At 35.3% G+C, this 20,494-nt stretch overlaps 11 protein-coding genes across 11 annotated transcripts; 5 read left to right on the plus strand and 6 right to left on the minus strand.

Moving 5' to 3' along the window:
• Positions 1 to 63: 63 nt before the first annotated feature.
• RO3G_03362 (uncharacterized protein) lies at positions 64 to 1,569 on the plus strand (the record flags this gene model as incomplete). Its single annotated transcript, XM_067657953.1, has 1 exon — positions 64 to 1,569. One exon carries the CDS (start codon positions 64 to 66, stop codon positions 1,567 to 1,569), a length of 1,506 nt encoding a protein of 501 aa, XP_067514054.1.
• Positions 1,570 to 1,719: 150 nt separating this feature from the next.
• RO3G_03363 (uncharacterized protein) lies at positions 1,720 to 2,625 on the minus strand (the record flags this gene model as incomplete). The annotated part of the gene is made up of 2 exons (XM_067657954.1): positions 1,720 to 1,754; positions 1,839 to 2,625. 2 exons carry the CDS (start codon positions 2,623 to 2,625, stop codon positions 1,720 to 1,722), a joined length of 822 nt encoding a protein of 273 aa, XP_067514055.1.
• Positions 2,626 to 5,474: 2,849 nt separating this feature from the next.
• RO3G_03364 (galactose-1-phosphate uridylyltransferase) lies at positions 5,475 to 6,591 on the minus strand (the record flags this gene model as incomplete). Its single annotated transcript, XM_067657955.1, has 2 exons — positions 5,475 to 5,577; positions 5,636 to 6,591. 2 exons carry the CDS (start codon positions 6,589 to 6,591, stop codon positions 5,475 to 5,477), a joined length of 1,059 nt encoding a protein of 352 aa, XP_067514056.1.
• A 173-nt stretch (positions 6,592 to 6,764) lies between these two features.
• RO3G_03365 (uncharacterized protein) lies at positions 6,765 to 7,984 on the minus strand (the record flags this gene model as incomplete). Its single annotated transcript, XM_067657956.1, has 5 exons — positions 6,765 to 6,823; positions 6,875 to 7,016; positions 7,071 to 7,285; positions 7,490 to 7,800; positions 7,851 to 7,984. The coding sequence occupies 5 exons, from the start codon at positions 7,982 to 7,984 to the stop codon at positions 6,765 to 6,767; spliced, it is 861 nt and encodes a 286-aa protein (XP_067514057.1).
• Positions 7,985 to 8,390: 406 nt separating this feature from the next.
• RO3G_03366 (uncharacterized protein) lies at positions 8,391 to 8,735 on the minus strand (the record flags this gene model as incomplete). The annotated part of the gene is made up of 2 exons (XM_067657957.1): positions 8,391 to 8,596; positions 8,642 to 8,735. The coding sequence occupies 2 exons, from the start codon at positions 8,733 to 8,735 to the stop codon at positions 8,391 to 8,393; spliced, it is 300 nt and encodes a 99-aa protein (XP_067514058.1).
• A 2,166-nt stretch (positions 8,736 to 10,901) lies between these two features.
• On the plus strand, positions 10,902 to 11,969 carry RO3G_03367 (uncharacterized protein; the record flags this gene model as incomplete). The annotated part of the gene is made up of 2 exons (XM_067657958.1): positions 10,902 to 11,413; positions 11,474 to 11,969. 2 exons carry the CDS (start codon positions 10,902 to 10,904, stop codon positions 11,967 to 11,969), a joined length of 1,008 nt encoding a protein of 335 aa, XP_067514059.1.
• Positions 11,970 to 12,321: 352 nt separating this feature from the next.
• RO3G_03368 (uncharacterized protein) lies at positions 12,322 to 13,582 on the plus strand (the record flags this gene model as incomplete). Its single annotated transcript, XM_067657959.1, has 6 exons — positions 12,322 to 12,473; positions 12,537 to 12,633; positions 12,689 to 12,785; positions 12,844 to 13,149; positions 13,206 to 13,479; positions 13,564 to 13,582. The coding sequence occupies 6 exons, from the start codon at positions 12,322 to 12,324 to the stop codon at positions 13,580 to 13,582; spliced, it is 945 nt and encodes a 314-aa protein (XP_067514060.1).
• Positions 13,583 to 13,886: 304 nt separating this feature from the next.
• On the minus strand, positions 13,887 to 16,148 carry RO3G_03369 (uncharacterized protein; the record flags this gene model as incomplete). Its single annotated transcript, XM_067657960.1, has 5 exons — positions 13,887 to 13,890; positions 14,055 to 14,131; positions 14,186 to 15,401; positions 15,452 to 15,906; positions 15,972 to 16,148. 5 exons carry the CDS (start codon positions 16,146 to 16,148, stop codon positions 13,887 to 13,889), a joined length of 1,929 nt encoding a protein of 642 aa, XP_067514061.1.
• A 959-nt stretch (positions 16,149 to 17,107) lies between these two features.
• Positions 17,108 to 17,448, plus strand: RO3G_03370 (uncharacterized protein; the record flags this gene model as incomplete). The annotated part of the gene is made up of 2 exons (XM_067657961.1): positions 17,108 to 17,244; positions 17,298 to 17,448. 2 exons carry the CDS (start codon positions 17,108 to 17,110, stop codon positions 17,446 to 17,448), a joined length of 288 nt encoding a protein of 95 aa, XP_067514062.1.
• A 193-nt stretch (positions 17,449 to 17,641) lies between these two features.
• On the plus strand, positions 17,642 to 17,944 carry RO3G_03371 (uncharacterized protein; the record flags this gene model as incomplete). Its single annotated transcript, XM_067657962.1, has 2 exons — positions 17,642 to 17,822; positions 17,877 to 17,944. 2 exons carry the CDS (start codon positions 17,642 to 17,644, stop codon positions 17,942 to 17,944), a joined length of 249 nt encoding a protein of 82 aa, XP_067514063.1.
• A 548-nt stretch (positions 17,945 to 18,492) lies between these two features.
• Positions 18,493 to 20,325, minus strand: RO3G_03372 (uncharacterized protein; the record flags this gene model as incomplete). Its single annotated transcript, XM_067657963.1, has 6 exons — positions 18,493 to 18,530; positions 18,704 to 19,423; positions 19,474 to 19,526; positions 19,587 to 19,833; positions 19,894 to 20,015; positions 20,168 to 20,325. 6 exons carry the CDS (start codon positions 20,323 to 20,325, stop codon positions 18,493 to 18,495), a joined length of 1,338 nt encoding a protein of 445 aa, XP_067514064.1.
• Between the last annotated feature and the right edge of the window lie 169 nt (positions 20,326 to 20,494).

A 20,494-nucleotide genomic window follows, 5' to 3' on the forward strand; every position in this document is an offset into this window, starting at 1 on the left:
AATTCACTGTACAAAGGATTTAGATACCGTAAGTGACGAAATTGGACAAGCATAGATGTGAAAATGGCGTATAAACCCAACTTTGTAGGTAATGTTCTTCCTGAAAATCCCAAAGTGACTCGAACACAAGCCTATGATCGTTATCATGAAGCGCTTCAATGTATTGTTCGTCTGATCCCTACAGCCGTTAACTCTCTATTCGTCAGCCTTGTCCGTTATATGCCTCACAAGCGATTTAACTCTGCAGAGCAAGCTGCCTATGTAAAAAACATCCTCTTGATATCTGAATACGCACCTGTGCTAAGAAAACAAATATTGGGACTTGTGATTGATCAAATGGTACAGATTGATGCACAAATTCAGATTGAACTTGATGAAATTGAGGAAGATGTCGAGGTTGAAATATACAATATGAACTTTGATGAAGACTATGACTCTGAACACAGCGATTCAGAAGATGAGGATGACGATATTCCTGATGATGAAAGTGTTGATTCTACAAGCTCTCAAGTCACTCCCGATAAAAGCGATACAACCGCACAAATCAAATACAAAATTCGTAAATTGGATGCTATGATGAACCTCTCTTTTCAGTATTTCCAAAAGTGTGCTCAATCTGCTTCCGCTGATGTACTTCATGAAATATTCTATGCTTTGGTAGATATATTTGATCGTGCTGTTCTCAAGACCCTCAAATCCCGTTATACTCAATTCTTGCTATTCTACTTTTGTTCTCTCAATGTACATGAATACAGCGACTATTTCCTGGAGCACCTTCTTCAGCATATCACTGATCCCTTGAGACCCAACGTAACTCGTGTCGCCGCTGCTGCTTATATATCTTCTTATGTTGCAAGAGCAAAGTTTTTAGATTCAAGCACAATTCAACGCGTGGTTTTAGCCTTATCAACATGGTGTGATAATTATGTGGATACTCACGAATCTAGCGTGCAGAGTTTGGATTGCACAAAGCATGATGTTTTCTATTCTGTTGTACAAGCAACTATGTATATCTTTTGCTTTAAATGGAGAGATCTTGTGATTGATAATGACTTGGAGATTGAAGAAGATATGGAGGATGACATGTATTCCGAGGAACATCGACATCTTACCCGTCCCGAGCATGGCTTTGGAAGTGGAGCATCTCGCACATGGTGTTTTGGTTTGCGTAATCTACCTCGTTTGGTAATGAGCAAATTCAATCCACTCAAAATCTGTTCTCCTGCCGTGGTTCGTCAATTTGCAAAGTTATCCCGCAGTACACATTTCATGTATGTATACCCTGTCCTAGAAAAGAACAGAGATATCTTTGTTCCCGGTTTAGGAAGCTCCAATTTACTGCAAACTGTACAGACATTCTTTCCTTTTGATCCTTATAAATTAGATGGTAGCAAAATATTTGTGGATAACATCTATTATGAATGGGTAGCAGATGAAGAAGATGAAAGCGATGATAGTGAGGATGACAGTGAAGAAGATGACGAAGAAGATGACGACGATGATAGTGTGACTTCTGGCATGATGGCTATGAGCATAAGCCCAAGTCCTACCTCCCATTATTTATCATAATATCATACACCGCTTTTCATACACAAATAGTCATAAAAAAGAAGGATGAGAAATGCTTCCTTATTTTTTTAATCTAAATTTATATTTTTGTTCTTTATCGCATTTTTCATTAAACAATAAACAAGTATAAAAACATTGAAGAACACCTTTCTATTCACTGTGTCTATACCCAACTGAAGATGGATCTATAACAAAAACAGTGACTAGAACAATCAAAAGTGATATAGCAAACACCCCAAAACAGACCCTTGATCTGTGCCGCCATTTACTATCGAGGCGCCTATTAGCCGAAGTCTGATTTTTCTCATAAGAGGCAAAATAGATACTTCCTAGTAGCCATAAAGGAGGGAAAATGAACCCAAAGAGGAAGAGCAGGAAAGACCTTCTGCAGTTTCTAATCCCTTTCTTGACTTCAACTTCTTCCTCTGCAGGGTTTATTTCTTTACCTCCTTCTTCATCATAAACGCTCATTGTAGATGACTTTGATGCTGCATCATCATTTGCCACACCCGCTTCCTGACATAGTTCATGTGCCTTTGTTGTAAGAAGTCGCTTCCATCGACCGACAAGGTCACCTTGCTTTTCTTGGTCTTCATTATGCATGGAAGCCCGAATTTGCTTCAGGATCTCCAAGCGACGAATCAAAGTGTCTTCATCCTGCTCTGTCCACGTCAGTGTTGAATTTTCTGCCTTGGGCGATGCCATATAAGAACTTGGATTTGACATAATGATATCGCTACTTGGTCTTTGCGAGGAAGATAGAGAGGTGTCTCCGAAACTGCTGGTGTCTACCAATCGATCGACATTCTTTTGGTGCTCTCGCTTTAAATGATCATCATCTCGTTTGCTGAGTTCATGGATGAAGGACGCAAATGTATATTGTGGCTCAAAAAATGCATCCCACCTCAGACGCTGTGTGTGCGCATCGACTGCCAGACGAGTTTGCTGAAAATGCTGAGATGTCCCTTCGATCAGATCCATGCTTTGTCTACTACTTGGAATTTGGCTGATCATACTTGAGGTTCGTCTATGACCACGTCCGGAGGAATTCTCCATTTTTATTCTACTTTTTATTTCTACAAAAGTATACTTAATTAGGAAGAAGAAAAAAGAAAGAGAGAGAAATAGAAGAAAACAATGAAATGAGAGACAAAGAGTCTGTGTATGATAAAGATGAGAACGGAGAATTATCTGTATGTTTGAAATTCTTAAATTCACCCGCACACACACACACATGCACATTTAACAAAGCACTGGAGTCTGGTTGTTATGGTAACAAGAAGAAAACAGTAAAAATAATCAAATGAAAAAGTACCTCTGCCATCTTTGTAATTCCCTGTACGCTGAGTATATTACCCCCCAATGTTCTTTTCAAGCAGAATCACAAAATCTGAGGGGGAAAAAAAGGTAAACGCCAGCACCACCGATTGGAATCTATTCACTTTGTGGAATCGAATGATCTTTAATTGGTAGACTTTTGCCATTAACAAAAAAATCTTTTACGTTCAATATGATTTCATTAGAGAACTGAAGACGCATTTGTGAAGCCTTTAATTTATCACATTTACAAATTTATTCCTTTTTTTTTTTTTTTATAAAATAAAACTTTTAGACTGTAGAAGGGTGCACTCTCGTTTTCAAACAGATTAAACGACGTGCGCTTCAGAAATAATTCAAAATATTCAATCCTTTCTACTATCGATCATTGAATGGTTAATTTTATTTATTTACCTTCTTTCATTACCAAAAAAAGGAAAGTAACCTGTATTTTAATCAAAGTTGATGCTCTTCCTTAGAAAGGCAGCAATATTTAGCCAATATATAGGAGTTATGCCCAACAAATGTGAACCTTTCCGGGGTGCACTCTTCTATATAGTTTAACACAGAATTATCTTTAACAATTTGGTACTCCATAATCAAACCTATAATATTGAAGCAAAAACAAACCATTGGTTTGAATTTTGATATTTTGTGATCCCAAAACATATCACATGACTATATGATGCCTCTAAGCTTAAACTGCCCAAAATTTTTAGACGGTTGAATAGACATAGCTTTGACTTCTAGTATGAAATTTTGCTTTTATTTTTTTAAAAAAAAGTTTATAAAGAAAGGTATTTGGAATAGTTTTTATGGATCAAAATCGTACTTCGTATAATGTAACAACAGTCTAATGTGTTAAAGTAGACTGATAGTTTAATTGTTTGTTAGAAAAATTGTAAATAAAAGTCAATGTGAAACAACCTACTTTCATGTTCCTGGCTTGTTTGCATATGTCATTTGTGCATCATGCAGCTTTTCGTTTAATAAAGGCAGTAGGTTATTTGGTTTATTTTTTTCTCCTATTCTATTCTCTTGTATTCTCTGTCGTTATACATAACGTGTATTGTCCGTGTAAAAAGTAAGAAGCTTACGAGAAAAAGAAATCGTCATGTACATAATTTTCTGTGTTCCTTATAGTAAGGATTTAACAATAACTTTATGGATAATATCAGAAAAATAAATATAAATAAGCAAAGCTGAAGAAGTCTTTTCAATTTTAGCTTTATCCATATGGTTACCGGATCAATGTAGCGCCTGCTATAAATTCTATTATAAAAATCAAAGATAACTGCTAGCCTTACATATGAAGAGCGATCTACTAGTACTTTTTAAGTTAATTGGAATGAAGAGAGAAATATATTGCTTTATTTAGTTTTGATCACTTTATTTGGCCTAGTCGTCCTCAGACTTATCAGCCAAAGTTTATTGTAGGCTACAGCAAAGAGCACTTGAAAAATTAAAACATGAGATGAAATCTGGAAGACCAAGGGTTCAAAACACGTATTTCACTTTGACAAAACTGAAACAGGATTAAATCTAGTTGCTTTGAGTTCAAAGACACTATACATGGTAAATAGTATAGGGCAAAAGAAAAAGCCAAAAACAAGTTTAAAATTGCATGACCTAGATACACATAGTTGCAAACTAGGAGTACATTGAGCTCGATCACACCGTAGCTGACCTATTAGATGAAGATTAAACGCTTACCTTTCAATTTTGGTAATTTTATATTTGTTGAATCTATATTGGTAAAAGGATCAGTTGTTCTCTTTATTAATTGCATTGAGCTATCAAGCTGACTTAAGTTGATAAATAATCATTATGAAGAACGACTTGAGGGATTATTAACTTCATGCACAGATAAAGAGGATCAGTATGATTAGGCTTGTGTCTTCTGTAGTTAATTAAATCTTCTTGTTACACCAAGTTTGAATACACGACCCATTAACTGGATCTCTTGTAGGACATAAAAATCTTCTTGTTTTGGATTATGAAGTAGCAAAAGTAAAAAAAACGACAAAGTATTTGTAAATTTCAGTATAAAAAACTGTAATAATCAATTAAAATAAATATCCTTATATTTGCATGTTGAAATTTCTTATTATGGTTAAATTACTTACATTGTTTTTTGCCAACACATTCTTCAATATGTGCAGTGATTATTTCATAAACATTGGTGGTTTTTTTTTTTTTTTTTTTTTTTTGTCATTCAATTATGGCTTGATTCTGTAGTACTATTGAATCAGATCCTTTTCTAAAAAAAATTCAATTTATAGATCTTACACTATGAGTCGTTCCAAATGTAATGCAACACATGTGCTGTAAATTTCTCAAGTACTGCAGTTTCAGACAATAAAGAAAAGCAGCTAAGCCTGAAAATGCAATATATACCGTTTTCTATTCATTTTGAAGATAGGATCTTTGAACAACAATTAAATTAAGCCTTAGCCTCTACCAATTTTAATGGGAATACTGCTGTGAGCAGGATGAATAAAACACCAATTTATTGCTATCAACTAGTATGCATATGTATAACTATGTACAACAGATCTGGGAAAATTGTCCCTATTTGAAAAAGAAGTCTAATTGGTTGCTTTTTTGTAGTGTACTTCAGAAAGTTCTCTAAGGCGAGCGGCTGCTTGTTCAGGAGTCAAATCACGTTGAGGTTCACCCAACATTTCAAATCTAATATAGACACGTGTAAGAACCTTTACACTTTTTCCTCTGCCCAAATAAAACTTACCCAACAAGGAACTTTCTAACTGTAGCACTTCTTAAAAGTGGAGGATAGTAATGAAGATGAAGATGAGCATAGTCAAATTCACCGTGAAGAGGTTTCTGATGAATACCCATGGAGTAAGGGAAACTAGTCTTGAACAGATTGTCATAGCGACAGGTGATACGACGGACAGCATCTGCTAAATCGACTTTTTGTTTTTCATTCATCTCAGGCAGTGATCCAATATGCACCTTGGGTAAGACCATAACTTCAAATGGCCAAACTGCCCAAAAAGGAACGACAACGAGGAACGTATCGTTTTCAAGCACAGTACGTTTACGTTCAGGATCATTCATTTCACGCTGAGCATACTCACAAAGTAAACACTTCTTGCCATCATACTTTTGGTTATATTCTGCCAAGGCCACTAGTTCCTTTTGAGGCTCTTCTGGAACACTTTCAGTACACCACATTTGACCGTGAGGGTGAGGGTTAGAGCAACCCATGGCTGCACCCTTGTTTTCAAAAATTTGAACATGTTGAATCACAGAGTTTTGCTTCATGTCTTCATAACTTGTCGTCCAAATGTCTACTACCTTTTTCACTTCTTCTACAGACATTTCTGCCAAAGTAAGATCGTGACGAGGAGAGAAGCAAATAACGTGACATTCACCCCGAACACCTTCTACTTTGATCAGATCGTCATCTTCGGTGGCTTCGAGAGCAGGTTGATCAGTTTTTACAGCAGCGAAGTCATTTGGAAAGCGGAATGTTGAATCATAACTGGGATTAGTTTCACCGTTAGCACGCTTGTTTCCAGGACAGAGGTAGCATTTTGGATCATATTGAGGTCTAGTTTCGACTTGATCATCTTCTTGCTGTCCTTGCCAAGGTCTTTGGGTACGGTGAGGTGAACAAAGGACCCAAGATTTAGTCAAAGGATTGTAACGACGGTGAGAGTTATTGCTGAAATCAAACATATAGAAAGGCAACAAAGAATGAAAAATAAAAGATGATAATAATAAAGAAAAAAAAAAAAGAAAAAAAAAAGGGATAAAAAAAAACAAACTGCTTTTATATATGCTAAATGAAAATGTATGACAACCCTAGTATGGAAGGACAGATGCTTATGTAATAATTGAGTCCTGATTGCTTATGTAACGTTTTCTCCGCTTAAACCTGCGTCAGCTTCTAATAACAGCTTGGCAAGTTCTAAAAAAAAAGATAAGTATCAAGATTAATACGAACTAGGAAATACACTACCACCCCATTCAATTCCGTCAATGCTTTCAGCCAAAGAATCATATTCCAGTTTTTGATTTTCTTGTATTGCGTCTTGGGATGAGCTACCAGACGCTCTGCTTGATATATCCAACAATACTTCAATGTATGGAATAACAGAAGGCTAATATGGATTGTTTAGTAACATATAGGATAAAAGTTTGTGATTAAATTTTACTTGTCCAGTGATTTTTTCAAGATATCCGTAACATTTTTTTAAGCTCTCACAAAAACCTCTTGCTTCTGAGGCAATTTCTGGATCAGAAATACGACAAATTAAAAAAATAACACCGAGTGCTTCTGATAAAAAGAAACCTAAAAGTACTTTTAGTAACTCCTTCTCAATCTTTTTAGTATATTTACTTGAAAAACACCAAGAGTACAAAAGCGATTCTAAATGAGTGGAAGATAATATATATACTGATTCTCTAATAAGTTTTTGACATTCACGAGCGATTTCTAAGTAATAGCTGGCTGTACACATTAGATGCTTCTTTGTCATCAAACAGACTGTAATATAGGCAAGGTGAAATTGACCAGCTATAATTTAAAAGGTTAACTTCTGATTGACTGAAGTCTCATTTCAATAAAACTTACCACCACTGTTTAGTTTACTTTTTAATTTTGGATCTAATAAACCTGGCTGAAACATTTGCTCTAATTCTTTATCTGTTAGGCGAAATTGGGGCGGCAAATCATTTCTCCATTCATCAAGCCGTTGCTGGATATAGCGACATGTATTTTCTGTTCTAGCTTTTCTATCAGGCAGCTGCTGAAATTTTGGTGAACGAAGGGCTTTATGAGCCTCGCCTACAATCCGCGACAACTTAATAGTGTGGACAAACTCAACATATTCTGCTTCATCTGGATATTCTAGATCACAGTCCGCATCTGATATTGTCATTGGTCTTTATTATATGTGTTTAGTAAAAAGTAGAAAGCATAAAATTTTATTTACCTAGAAACGGAAGCACTCACAAAACGATCTATAACATAAGCTGACCACCATAACCTTTTTCGTCCTGCAAATTCAGCTTTTGATAACCCTTGATTCTGAAAGCTAGATCTGTGCAAGCCAAGATCTTGAGCCATTTTAATGGCCATACCTGATGATATCCAACATGTGCTATCTAGAAACCAGGAGTCACTGTTTGCTACATTCATTAATAAACTTTGAACTAATTGTATTTTTGGTTCCATATAGTCTGGTTGATGAATAAGCTTCGAACATTTCTGAAAATCCTCCAACATTTTTGATCTTTCCACGTTGTACTTTTTAAAAATTGGATCATTTGCGTTAAGCATCCTACATATTTTTCTACAAATATGGATACTAATTGGTGCAATCGAAGGTGATTCAGGCCCTTCCTTATGATATGTGTTGTAAAATGCATCTTTATCCAAAATAGGTAATTTGTAGTTTATTCTGTCGAAATATCTATTAAAAAGTACTTTAAGTGAGCTTTTTTTTTTTTTTTTTTTTTTTTTTTTTTTTTTTTCACATTTGAATCAAATAATCCACGAGGCCTTTTGGTTGCAGTTTCCATTCTTTCTTACGTTGATTGTCATCCGTTGCCTCTATATTACGTTCAATGATTAAGTCATCATCTTGATTATCTATAGCTCTTGGATATTTTTGAAGGAGTGAAGCTGACTCATCTTGTGGAAACAATCGATTCAGTAAATAATAACCTGACGAGCTTCCTGCAAAGAAATGCGTTCTTTTATTATCCCTTCGCGGCCTTTTACTGACCGGAGGACTTTCTTGTGCTTCCTGTGTTTTCTGATCTTCAAGCTCAGCAGTAACATTGGCTACTTGATCAGCCGGCATTTCTTGAAGCATATTAGATAATAATTGTTCCATACGTTTTAATCGGTTTTGTAAGCCTTCTACATATCCTTTAGAGGGCCCCTTTCTTTTTGATGGCTACAAAGTGAATATTGAATATGGGGGAATTTAAATTAAGGTATAAAATTTTACTTCGGCAAAAGTACAAGTTTTTCCGTAATTTCTACATGAAATGCAAGCATTGTTTGGATAAGCCTGATCGTAATCGCATCTTCATTATTATTGTTAGTCAATTTGCGCCTTTTTTTTTCTCTTTAATTTGTCACCTAATCTTTTTCTGTCTACAAAGATCGCCTATTTTATGTACACATTTAGTAAGTAAAAAGAAATGCTTTTAAGTATATGTTTCATTATTGTACAGGCTCGAAATTTCTTTGCACGTTTTGCTCCTTCCTGATCTGTCGTGCTGCTACTTGATTGTACGGGTGAAACAGAATGTACAGAATTCATCTGGAGAAAGAAGAATGGAAAATATCTGAAAATGACTTTCTGCATTTTAAATATTATTGGGTCAAATAAGAAAACCTTGACTGTTTCTTGTCAGTGACAAAGACAATCACAAATTCATGAACAATTTTATTTTACATGTCTATAACAAAGACTGCATTGTTATTCTTCAGCGTTTTTGCGCTGATTGCTCTTCCTCCCATACCCCAAAACCAAGAAAGAATATCAAATAATACCAGCTTTTTCTCGTTTTTGTAAAGATCAACTTTTTTTAAAAAATAATAATCATGCTCTGAAATTTTTCAACTTATTTTATTTTAATGCAACAAATGATTATGTGTGTAATTTTTTAGTTATACAAGAACTGTTGATGGATCATCATAAAGACACTGCGCACACCAATTTTTCCCTTTTTTAGGCAGCAACCAAGACCACATTTTATAAGCAACTCTACAAAAGAATCTCCATTGAAATAGTATGCTACCAATAAAGACAATCATGCCTGTATAAACAAGCAGCTCTGCAAAAAAGAATGCAACATAGTAATACCATGCATTATCTATTTGCTATTAATATTTCAATGCTTTCTATTTCGTGTGCATTGCTACCTTGACAATGAAGCCAATGGAGGAGCATGCGAGTGACATGAACACTTGAAGACCCAGTTACTGCAAATATACAAAACCTCCACAGCCACACAAATGTCAGCTTTACTTTGTTCTTATATTGTTCTGATTTAATTTCTCCCAATAAACTTGTATTTTCCTCCATTTTTAATAGTAAAAAAGCGAGAATAAAAGCGGAAAACTAAAAAATAGGTTTCATTTTTTTTGTCCGTTATAAAATGATGTCTGATGCTATTCGTAAGCTAAACTATTTCAAAAGAAAATATGGCCTATAGAAGTCACTCTTTTTTTGTGTAGGTCAGCTATTTGGATTTATACTTGTAGCCATTTGCTGGGGGTCGACAAACCCTCTTATCAAAAAGGGAAGCTCAGGCCTCGAGAAAGTATCAGAAAAGTATCCTGAAGGTGGACTTAAAAAGTGGTTAGCAGAATTAAAATATTTGTTTACAAAGTGGCAGGTATGTAATTATAGAAATCCTTTCTTGCTAATGAATTAAGTATTCACGAAACGTACAAAAAAGTACTTTGTGCCATTGATAGTTAATCTAAGTGGTTCTATTGTTTATTATTATACCCTTGGAAAGTCAGGTAATTTTAGCTGCAGATTGGAACAAGATGAAAAAACTTATGCTCTTTCCAATAGACATGTCACTGGCTGTTCCCATCACAAATTCGCTCACGTTTATATTTTCATTATTGACTGGTCTGTTCTTAGGTGAATCTATTGGAGGAAAAGGTGAAAAGAAAAACAAATAATACTTAAACGCTGTTCCATGACGTTCGTTTTCTAGATGCTTGGTTGGGCATGGGATTAGTTATCATAGGTGTCATCATTTGCGTGAGTGGCGGAAACTAAAAAGCAAAGAGAGAAGAGAATTCCCAAGAATTTCGTGCAAAACTTGAAAATCATTTTTCACTTTATCGAATAAACTTAAGAAGCCCACTTGCTTCGCGCATTGCACCTAATCGTTGGTACCGAGTTGATATCTTACTTGTTAATGAATTAGGTCTCTTTCGACGTTCTGACATTGAGCCTAATGGACAAGTAACTGTGACATGCAACTTGTTGACACCTTCAGAAGAAAGCATGACACCTTTGGTTGAACAAGATAGTGACTGGGAAATTGACATTGCCCCTGCCCCCAATTTTCAAGAAGGTCAACTGGCAAGGGAACCCAACTCAGTACCTGGCTTTCATCGATCCGGAAAAGGTACCTTTTTATATCGAGTTCGTGCCAAACATAATCAAGCTATAAGAGGGAAACGATTCTTGTGTATACAACCTACCAAAATCTTACAGTTTGCTACAACTATCCAGCCTCTGACAGTAGGGCCGGTTGAGATTATTCCTGATTTGAAACAAGACGATCGCGATACACCGCTGCCATTAGAACTTTGGAATAATCAGCCGCAGGATATGGTATATGATGGATATCGTGTATTTTCAAATGGACAAGTAGCTATCCATGAAATGTGGGATACAGGAATCCCAGGCAAGATTTGGGACTCGGCTTTGGTGATGCTTGAAGTGATAAAGAGAGTAGTTGAGCACCACCCAGAATATGTGGATGGTAAGCATACATTAGATCTCAGTGCAGGGTAAGCACTTTTGCTTTTTTTACCACTTTAAATTATCAAGAAACTCATTCATGATCGTAGCACTGGTTTAATAGGACTTTATGTTGCGAGTATGATGTCATCCCCAAAATCAAATATAGGACGAGGAAAGATTACAATTACTGAATTGGATGAAGCAGTTCAACTTATCGATCGAAATATATTAATCAATGGTCATTTAAAGAAGTTTTCTGACTTGTCTACAAAGTCTCTATTATGGGGAAATAAGGCTGAAGCAGAGAAATGTACAAAGGCTGATTTAATTATAGCATCGGACGTGTTATATGAAGCTCATTTCTTTGAAGATTTAGTAAAGACTTTTGTAGACTTGAGCAAGGAAACTACACGTATCTATATCGGCTATAAGCGTCGTGGATTCAATAAAGAAGAAGAGCAAATGTTTTGGAGTTTATGCAAATCTCATGGATTTCAAGTGACATTATTACAGTTTGATGGAAAGCAGGACACAGACGATATTCTAGTTCCACCAATGACATTAGAAACAGGTGTCCAACTATACCGGTTATTGCCAATTTAAATCATTTTCTCCTTTAAATGCACTCCATATTACCCAGTGCCTTCCTCCTTTATATACAATAAAACACATTTTTTTTAAAGACGTATATAAACTGAAATAAAGTTTACTCTTTACTAAAAATTTATGTTTTATGTTAAAGGAAATTCTTATATCTCATCTTTTTCAAATCCACCAACATCAACAAAGATAGAAGAAGGAAAAAGTGAAAGTGATCTGTCATTAATTGAAACAATAACGCCTTCTATCATCATACACTGCTTCATCAGTGCTGCAGACAGACTTCCCGTATTTCTTTTCACAGCTTCATTCATGTCTTTATTGGCCTATTATGTATACTCTCTTTTTGATACCCATGTTCATAACGGTGCCAGTGACACCATCGAATAACATAACAGTACCTCTAGACATTGGCTGTCCCTTTTTGAAGCCAAGAACAACACCTGCAAAGAGTGTACATGACCTTAGACCTGACGACATCAAAATAATTGCTGGTTTGGGTGATAGGTAAAGTAAAATCATAATGAAAAATAATAGATCAATTTTTTTTAAAATAAATGTACGTGTCAGTGTCATGGCAGCATTTGCTGCAAAAGGTATACAAGGACAATTTATCAACATCAAGAATTTGTATGAAAATAGAGGCGTCAGTTTTTCTATTGGAGGTGTAAGTTATATATTAGTGACTATACTTTTACTTCCTTATTTAAAACCTTATACAGGATCCAAATACAATAACTATGCCAAATTTAATAAATTACTACTCTCATGATTTATTTGGTGCATCAGTTGGAGACCATCTCATAAGTATTTGTTTTGGTAAGGAAAATAATAAAAATAAAAATAAACAGGCTGTTTTACTCTCTTCTTGTACTAGGTAATGAGATATGCCCCAAAGGTCAATATCGAGATGATATCGATGTACTTAATGCTGCTCAATCAGGGGCTCGTAGTCTTAATCTCGATCATCAAACGACCTATTTGTTTGATCGACTAGACGAGGAGTACAAGATCGGAAGAGTCAAACCTACAGATTGGAAGTTGATTACCATATTTATCGGATCCAATGATATTTGTCATAGCTGTACTGAACCAACGTCATTACCTTTGCCTTTTGGTGCTAATGTTTGGAGTACTGTGGAAACTCTTAGGAAGTCAATGACAAACACATTGGTTCAAATAAGTAAGTTTTTAAAAAAAAAATGTACGAATTTTGTGTGTATCATCTTAATTATAAAGTTGGTCTTATGCGAGTTCAAGATATTGTGATCTCTACTTCCAACTATACAAACTACTGTCAACCTATTAAGGGTAGTAGCTTCATAGGTCACGATCATGAATGTGAATGCTCCCATTCTGCAGATAACCTGACCATTATGGATCAAAATTTTCCTGCTTACAATCAAGCCCTTCAACAGGTAGTCGCTCATTACAAGGAACCTAACGATACCTTTGCTGTCATTTATCAACCTCTATTGGTTGACATCATGAGCTTTCCAATACAAGCCATTAGGTACAAAGAAGAACGTCATGCTTTCTCTAGTTTCATAGTAAATTATTTGTAGTAACATTGACTGTTTTCACCCTTCTACTTTAGCTCATGCGTGGTTTTCTAAAATACTTTGGTAAATCAACATTTAATTCGCTTTTAAATATTTTACTGACAAATAACAATTAGGAGAATGCTGTTTCTTCCATCAAGTAAAAAGAACAGTACATATAAATATAATGCAGACGAGATTATCTACTGTCCCAATGAAGACGATAGAATTCAAACAATATAACAAACGTTTACTGTATCTTAAACGTATTTAAAATAAAGTTTTTATTTCATTTGTATGTTTTATCAATTTTTATGCTGCAAGTGCCATCTTTTCATCATTTAAATCTTTGTATTTTTGCTGTAAATCCCTTTCTCTACTAGCTAATTTACTAATTTCATATTCCAATGATTCAATGCGGCGAGGAAGAGCAGCTTTCTCAGCTATCTGTAAGTTCAAGAAGCTGTTGTATTCAATTTGTGCTGCTTCATATTCCTCATATGCTTCCAAGATTTGTTTTGACAATAACTTGGATCGATTCATGTACCCTCCTAATCTAACTTCCAATTTATTTTCAAGTTTTCCTGCGCGTGTGGCATCTCTGATCATAGTTTGACGATTGGCCTATTTAAATGTATTAATACAATGACTTGCTTAGATAAATTTGTCCTAATTTACCTCAATTGTCTTTTCAAGTCCATTAATAATATCCTCTTTATCATCCATTTCACTTATGGTGAGGAATTGATTAAACTTGACTGAAAACAATAAATCTTCATGCTCTTTGTTCCATGCTTTTTCAAATTCAGGTCTTGATGATGCATGTTCCCAAACAGCCTTCTTGATGTCTTGGTCATCTGAAAGACCTAATGTGTTTACAATTTCTTTATCAAGTTCTTTACGGGCATCTTCTAACGACTTTGAATCAAATTCATCTTCCACATCAGCAATACTGTCAGGTAATTGAACAGCACCAGGCGCAACTTTTCCTCCAGCTACAGGATATTTAACAGAGTCGTGCTCCAAAATTCTGTTTAACTCTTCATTGATCATCTTTTCGATTTCATTTACATTTTCATCTACAGGCAATCGAGGCATTGTAGCTGGTCGAGGCAAGTTAAATCGAACAGCTAATGATCGACGTGCTTCCCGCTCCTTTTCATCTCTTTCTGCTTGTTCCTTAATTTCTCTTTCATAATCGCTCATATCCTCAATCACTTCAGATTGTTTCGTTTCCTTTTCTTGTTCAATTTCAGGCAATCGGATTTCCCATTCATTACGTGGTTTAGGCAAACTGGCTAATCCTTGCAACAAACTGGATTTTACACTCTGCGTTGGCTTTGTGTATCTAGGCGTTGTCATGCTTTGAAGTGGTGTAGCTCCAGGATAGTCACCTACATTTGTCTTTGGTGTACGTAATTCAGAATATAGAGGTGTTGCTCCACGATCTGTGAAAGGTGTAGCACCAACATCATCAGCAACTAAAGATTTGGCATTTTCACCAGCAAATCCGGTCTTGACAATCTCTTCAAGTTCTTGTTCACCCACTTGGGGAGCAGGTAAAACAAGCTTGCGTCGTTTGGCAATCTGTTCATCCTCTTGCATTTTGGTGATCTTTGCATTCTTTTCAGGTACAAATTGACCTTGGTTGCCTTGTGGGCCACCACCATCCTTAGGCTTCTCTCTAGCCTTTCTCTTCTTTTCACGGTTCTTTTCTTCTTCGATATCAGCACGTCGTCTATTTAATTTTGACAAGTGAACATTAGTAAGCTTTCCTGGGTCCACAGTACGGCTAGCTTCCTCTGTTGTATCATAAAAACCCAAAGCAGGCTTCTTCTCGAATGGGACATCAGTATTATAATCCATGACATTTGGCTTTGTCTTTAAACGCATACTATAAGCAAAGTTAATAAACAGAAAAAATAAAGTTCCATATCAACTTACTAGATACCAGCAGCCTTTAATTCTCTTCTTTTCTGTAAGGCAGTCAATCGTCTTGCCTCTTCTAATTGTCTCTCTCTTGCTTTTCTTTTCGCTTTCTTTCCTTGGGTATTAGCCAATCTTGCACGAGCCTCAGACAACATTTCTTTTTCATCTTCATCCATGTCTACAGGATCGGGTCTTGCAGGCTTCGTTTCAGGCTCAGGATCAACTTCTCCTGGTCTTAACTTTCGTACATCGTCAGCGCTAGGACCTGTTTCATGGCCAAGAGCGCCAGTCAAGCCGAGTTCGTCTGCTCTGTCTGAATCACGAACCTCTGCTTCATCCAATAGCCTTTGGTATCTTTCTAAACATTGGGCTGGTGTACGACCGACAATAGGAGCAATAGTACGCCACTGTGTAGGCATTAACTTTGCTAGATGTAATAATTTTTCATCTTCTTCCTTTGACCATTCCGTCTAGTAATGATACGCGTATACTTGTATAAGAATGCATCGTTTATTATAATTTTTTTGCTTTTTACCTTTTTAATACTTGGATCTAACCACTCAAACCAACGAGCCTTACATTGTTTGGGTGTTTTCCTTACAAGTAAGGATGAAATACGAGCCCATTGATTTTTGCCATATTTACTAACAGCGGCTTTCAAGATTTCATCTTCTGTATTCTTCCAAATACCGCCCTTGACAATGTATTTCATACTGAATCGGTATTAGTGTTGATTTAAAAAAATAAACTGAAGAGAATTTAAAGCGAAAAAAAAAAGGAAAATGTATTTTTTTTAAAAAGTGAAAACGTCACTTTTAATGACAGCCAATCAAATTCATTCATCCATGATCATATAATAAAAAGAAGCTTTACAAAGTGAAATAAACATAAGCGAAAATTGAAGATATTAATCTATTAATAAACTACTTGCTACAAATGCCTTTGATTACTATAAACGAACAAAACGATGGGAAGTGTGCGGAGAAATCCACTTTGAAAATGTGGGATAAGTCCACCCACGTGAGTATGTCAATAACATTCAGAGATCAATCAAAGTATAGACCTTATAAATTGATATATTTTAGCTGTTAAATAAGTGAATCTAATTGAATCAAAAAAACCCTTTTTTAAATACTTTCAAATTTATCTTTCCATCTATTTTTTTACAGCAGAAACTCTATTATTTGCTTGTATCACATATCCTTTATTCAGACTGCGCCATTTCTTTTTATTTTTAAAAGAGAGAGAGAGACCAATAAAGACACACCACCACCCCTTTTCCATTTTAATCATTTTTTTTTTCTTCTCTTTTTCCTCTCCTTTTAAACAAAAAAAAAAAAAATGTCTTCATTAAATGAAAAGAAAGCGTATACTGCGGTCCTTGACCAAAGCTCAATGCCAAACTTTAATTCATCTTGGGTCAATTACAAAGGTTAGATTACATAATAAATAATGAGATTATATTAGATTAACGTTTAGATTGTAGGTGCATGGTTTACTACCATCTTTGTTATAGTTGTACTGAAAGCTTTATTTACACTTATACCTTTTATAACACCGGAAGCAAGCTGGACGTTAACAAACCTTGCTTTTAATTGTGTATGTGACAACAGTAGCTTTTTTTTTTCGCTTACTTGTACTGATAGCACAACTGTATAGGGTCATTATATTATGTTTCATTGGGTCCAGGGTATTCCATTTGAAAATAATCAAGGAGCATATGATGGACTGACACTATGGGAACAAATTGACGGCGGTGTTCAGTTCACAGCAACTCGTAAATTCTTAACTGCTGTGCCTATTGTTTTGTAAGTTAAAAAGAAAAGAAAAGAAAAAGAAGGCTAACAACAAATCAATATAGGTTTTTATTAAGCACACATTATACACACTATGACGTTTTTCTTTTTGGTATCAATTTTACAGCACTTTTAGTTGTTTTAGTTGCGAAATTACCTATGATGCATCGAGTTCGAGTATTTGGAATTAATAAACTTGACTATGATATGGATTGATTATAAACAACCCATTCTTCTTTTTTTTTCATTTTATTATCTATAAAGAGGACAGAAAGGACAATTGTGACACAATACGCAATGATATCACAATGTTAATTGACATCATAATTATGCAGGCTTACTGCTAGTACCTTATTGTGTATAAAAAGGACACTATCACTTTTTATTTTGTTTCATTAATCAAAAAGACATGTCTGCTAGAGCCAATGAACAAAAAGCGAATGAAGCTATCGATAAGACGGCTATTAATACTAAAGAAGAATTAGATAAACTTCGTGCAGAATATGAAGACCTCAAGAGAAGAACACAACCAAAAGTTGAAGAAGCTCAAACTTATTTAACCTCTCCTTCAGCTATTGGTTTTTATCAAGGTAAGCGGGTTTGTTACTTCATAAAGAACCGCTATTCAATCATTTTAAACATAGGCTTCATTGTTGGTGCGTTTGTTGTCTTGGGTTATGCCAAGTATAAAGGAGGACTTTTACTTCCATAAATGTAAATTATGTATAGTTTGTAATAAAATAGTGCGCGGTTTTTTTTTTGAAGCTTATATGTTACTACTTTATTGAAATTGTTGTATTTGCTTGGTTTGCTAAATTTTTATAGCTAAAAGCACTATAGTTTAATTATATAAGGACGTAAATCAAAGTTAATATGACGCCATCCTTACTGTGCACCTCATTATCCCTGTTTTTGCACGAACAACCCAATATCAGATGCATATAGCAAGAATGAGCAGGATTCTACGAACACAGTACTCAATAATAACCAAACACTATAGTTGGAGCATCAAGAGGAAAGTCATGAATAGCACGAACACAGGTAATTGGACTTCAAATAGATTCAGTTCAATTATAAACAGGATATAAAAGAAATGCATGAACGTTTCATTGTTTGAACATATAAAGATGTTTAATCCTTTTTCATATCTTTGTGTAAGAGTTATCTGTTACTTTATTGTTTCTAAAAATATGGGTTTCTACATATTCAAGTACATATTAAAATTAAGAGATATAAAAAAACCTAAAAGGGGAAATCTTTTTAGTCAGAAATCCTTTCGGTTGGATAAATAAAGAAGGCTAGTAACGATGAAAGGGTTGAGATACCAGCGCATATAAAAAAAACTAAGTTAGGCATGCTGGAAACGGTGGCACTGTAAATAGAATTCATCATAAAATGAGATATAATAGCTATATATAAAAAAAAACTGCTTAGTTGCAAAATAAAAGATACGCGTCCTTTCTTTTCTTACTTGAACAGGTCTCTACTACGGTTATGGCTCCCCAAAGCTCTCCCAATTGAGAAGGATCAACCAAGGCAGTCATGAGAGAACGAAAAGAAGGAGACGCAACGGATGATAGCGCTTGTAATATCGCAGCCATAGTGAAAGCTGTAGGTGTAGCAACAAGACCAAAGGCAACAAAAGCAATTGTATTAATGATAAAACCTGCCCGAGTCAATCCTATGTCCAATGTGATCATCTGGAAAGTCTCCTTCTTATAACCTATAGATGAATCCAAACAGATCTCGTATTGTTTTTTGGATGTCAGTTTGTGGAACAGCTTTGAAATGATAGGAAGGACAGCAAGCAGAACAAGCAAAGAGGTAAAGGAACGAGCACTAGTGAAAAATCCACCTTCATAAGAGGTCCAACCAAACCGCAACATGGCATAAAGCATCGTCGGAGTCGCTTCAAACATGGTAGTCATGAAATGAATGATAGCCAGAAACAGGAGGGCCCACCGGTTAGCATTTTTTGAAGATGTACGATAAAAAATACCAAAAGCAGAGAAAATGTTCATTCGTTGCAAAATTGTTTGCTTTGGTTTTTCCTTATATTCGCTAATATCGTTAGATTCCGGTAAGACAAAGATGATATAAAGAAGGAAACAAATGTGAATGAGAATGGCCAGATAAAAGATACTAACAATCGTCCCCGTTTGCTTGATTAAAAACGAGCTAAAAAAGGGTCCTAGAGATTTATAAGATGGCAAGAACATGGAGCTTTTCTGTAAAATTTACCCAAAGTAGATCCCAAATGGATGGCAGCCATCATACGACCAAACGCTAACGTTCTGTTTCAAAGTGCTTGTCAGAAAAATCTTGGCTCCGCCAAGAGAAAAACATTTTCTTACCTGTTCTCTGCTGTTGTACAATCAGAAAGGTAGGCATTAGCAGTCGAAAATAATATAGTTTCATTAGCCAGTAATCCACGAATAATAGGTGTGATAAGTAACGCGTAAGCATTCACCATGGTATAGAACTTTAGGATGAAGACAGCACTGGTGAATGTGATGATACCACCAACCATTGAAATTTTCATGACAATTCGACGTCCTTTGCGGTCTGACAAACCACCATAATAATTTGCCATCAAGAGAGCTAACGATGATACATGTTACAACGTCATATTTAAGTTAAGAGGCTGTTATTTTTTCTTACTAACTGTATAGCTCAAGAGCATATTAAGAACAAAATAATTGGAAATCATGGACTGAATTTCAGGAATGTGGCATTGTTCTTGCGGAATATCCGAACCGTTTGTTGATTGCTCTTTATAGTACCTAAAAATTTTTATCAATAAATTTGATGTTTTAAATCATGAACTCCTTTCTTTACTTGTAACAAAAAATGGTTGTGAGAACATCATATATGGGAACCATGATTAATCTAAAATCAAAAAACAGGTCAATAACATTACATTTATTTATTTTACTCAGTGTACCCATAGGCGAAGGTAATAGTGAACATTGGGATAATGATGTACCATGGGGATGGCTTCAATACGATGCGTTCACTTTCGTTATCGTCAGTTTCATTATTTTCAAAAGGCAATAACTCTATTTCATCTTCTGCTATTCGTCTATGTTCCATTTTTGCTTTAAAAGAAGAAAGAAAAAATAATAAAAAGCTAAGCGAAAGGGCTACATCTGCCAAATCAAAACAGCATTTACCATATGTGACACAACTGAGTTTAAATGTCTTGAAATAAGCTGAATTCATGTCTTGGATGTAGTTTTGAAAAAGCAAAGACATCCAATAA

This window comes from Rhizopus delemar, genomic scaffold (genome assembly GCF_000149305.1).
Source record: "Rhizopus delemar RA 99-880 supercont3.2 genomic scaffold, whole genome shotgun sequence".
Lineage (NCBI taxonomy): Eukaryota > Fungi > Mucoromycota > Mucoromycetes > Mucorales > Rhizopodaceae > Rhizopus > Rhizopus delemar.